Source organism: Phaethon lepturus, unplaced genomic scaffold (assembly GCF_000687285.1).
Source record: "Phaethon lepturus isolate BGI_N335 unplaced genomic scaffold, ASM68728v1 scaffold27584, whole genome shotgun sequence".
Taxonomy (NCBI): Eukaryota; Metazoa; Chordata; class Aves; order Phaethontiformes; family Phaethontidae; genus Phaethon; species Phaethon lepturus.
Genome location: NW_010534457.1, coordinates 1 through 544, shown reverse-complemented (window position 1 = coordinate 544; position 544 = coordinate 1). Strand labels below are relative to the sequence as shown.

At 63.4% G+C, this 544-nt stretch overlaps 1 protein-coding gene across 1 annotated transcript in view; it reads right to left on the bottom strand.

Moving 5' to 3' along the window:
- The window catches only part of WDR81 (WD repeat domain 81), a 10,254-nt gene extending 9,987 nt beyond the window's left edge, over nucleotides 1–267 (bottom strand). The window contains 1 exon segment of the mRNA XM_010285544.1: nucleotides 1–267. This exon segment is cut by the window's left edge and continues 24 nt beyond it. Within this exon segment, the coding sequence (XP_010283846.1) occupies nucleotides 1–267 (267 nt within the window).
- Nucleotides 268–544: the final 277 nt, after the last annotated feature.

Below are 544 nucleotides of genomic sequence, written 5' to 3'. Positions count from 1 at the left end.
GTCCCCCAGCCGGTCCTTCCGCAGCCCATGGATCTCCACCCGGGTCCAGCCCGTGGGCAGCTTCTGCACGGAGTGTTGCAGGAACGTCCTCACCTCCACATCACTCAGCCCCTCCGGCCGCGGGCACAGGCCAGGCAGCACCCGGCGCTCTTTGAGGCTCACCAGCCATTTCACCGGGACGAAGGCGGGAACATGGGTCCCCTCGGCAGCAGCCTGCCGGTGGTCGATGTTCAGGTCCTTCTCCACGCTTTGGAGGAAGCCGTCCATATTGGCTTCTGCTGGAAGACAGACGGCCCAGGGAGACTGTGAGGGAGTGGACGAGTGTGGCACCGTCCCGGCCCTCCCCGCGGGAGACCCAGCTCCCCCGCCGAGCAGACGCCACGCAGCAAGTCTCACTTCCCCATTGCCACCTGGGTGAAAAAAATACTGGTTTTAGGAGCTTGTTCAAAAGACAGTGTATCTGGGAGTGGTGGGGGCTGAGAAAGAACCAGAACTGGCTGCGGGGGCACAAGATGGGACCTCCGTAGCCAAGGAAGGGGACACG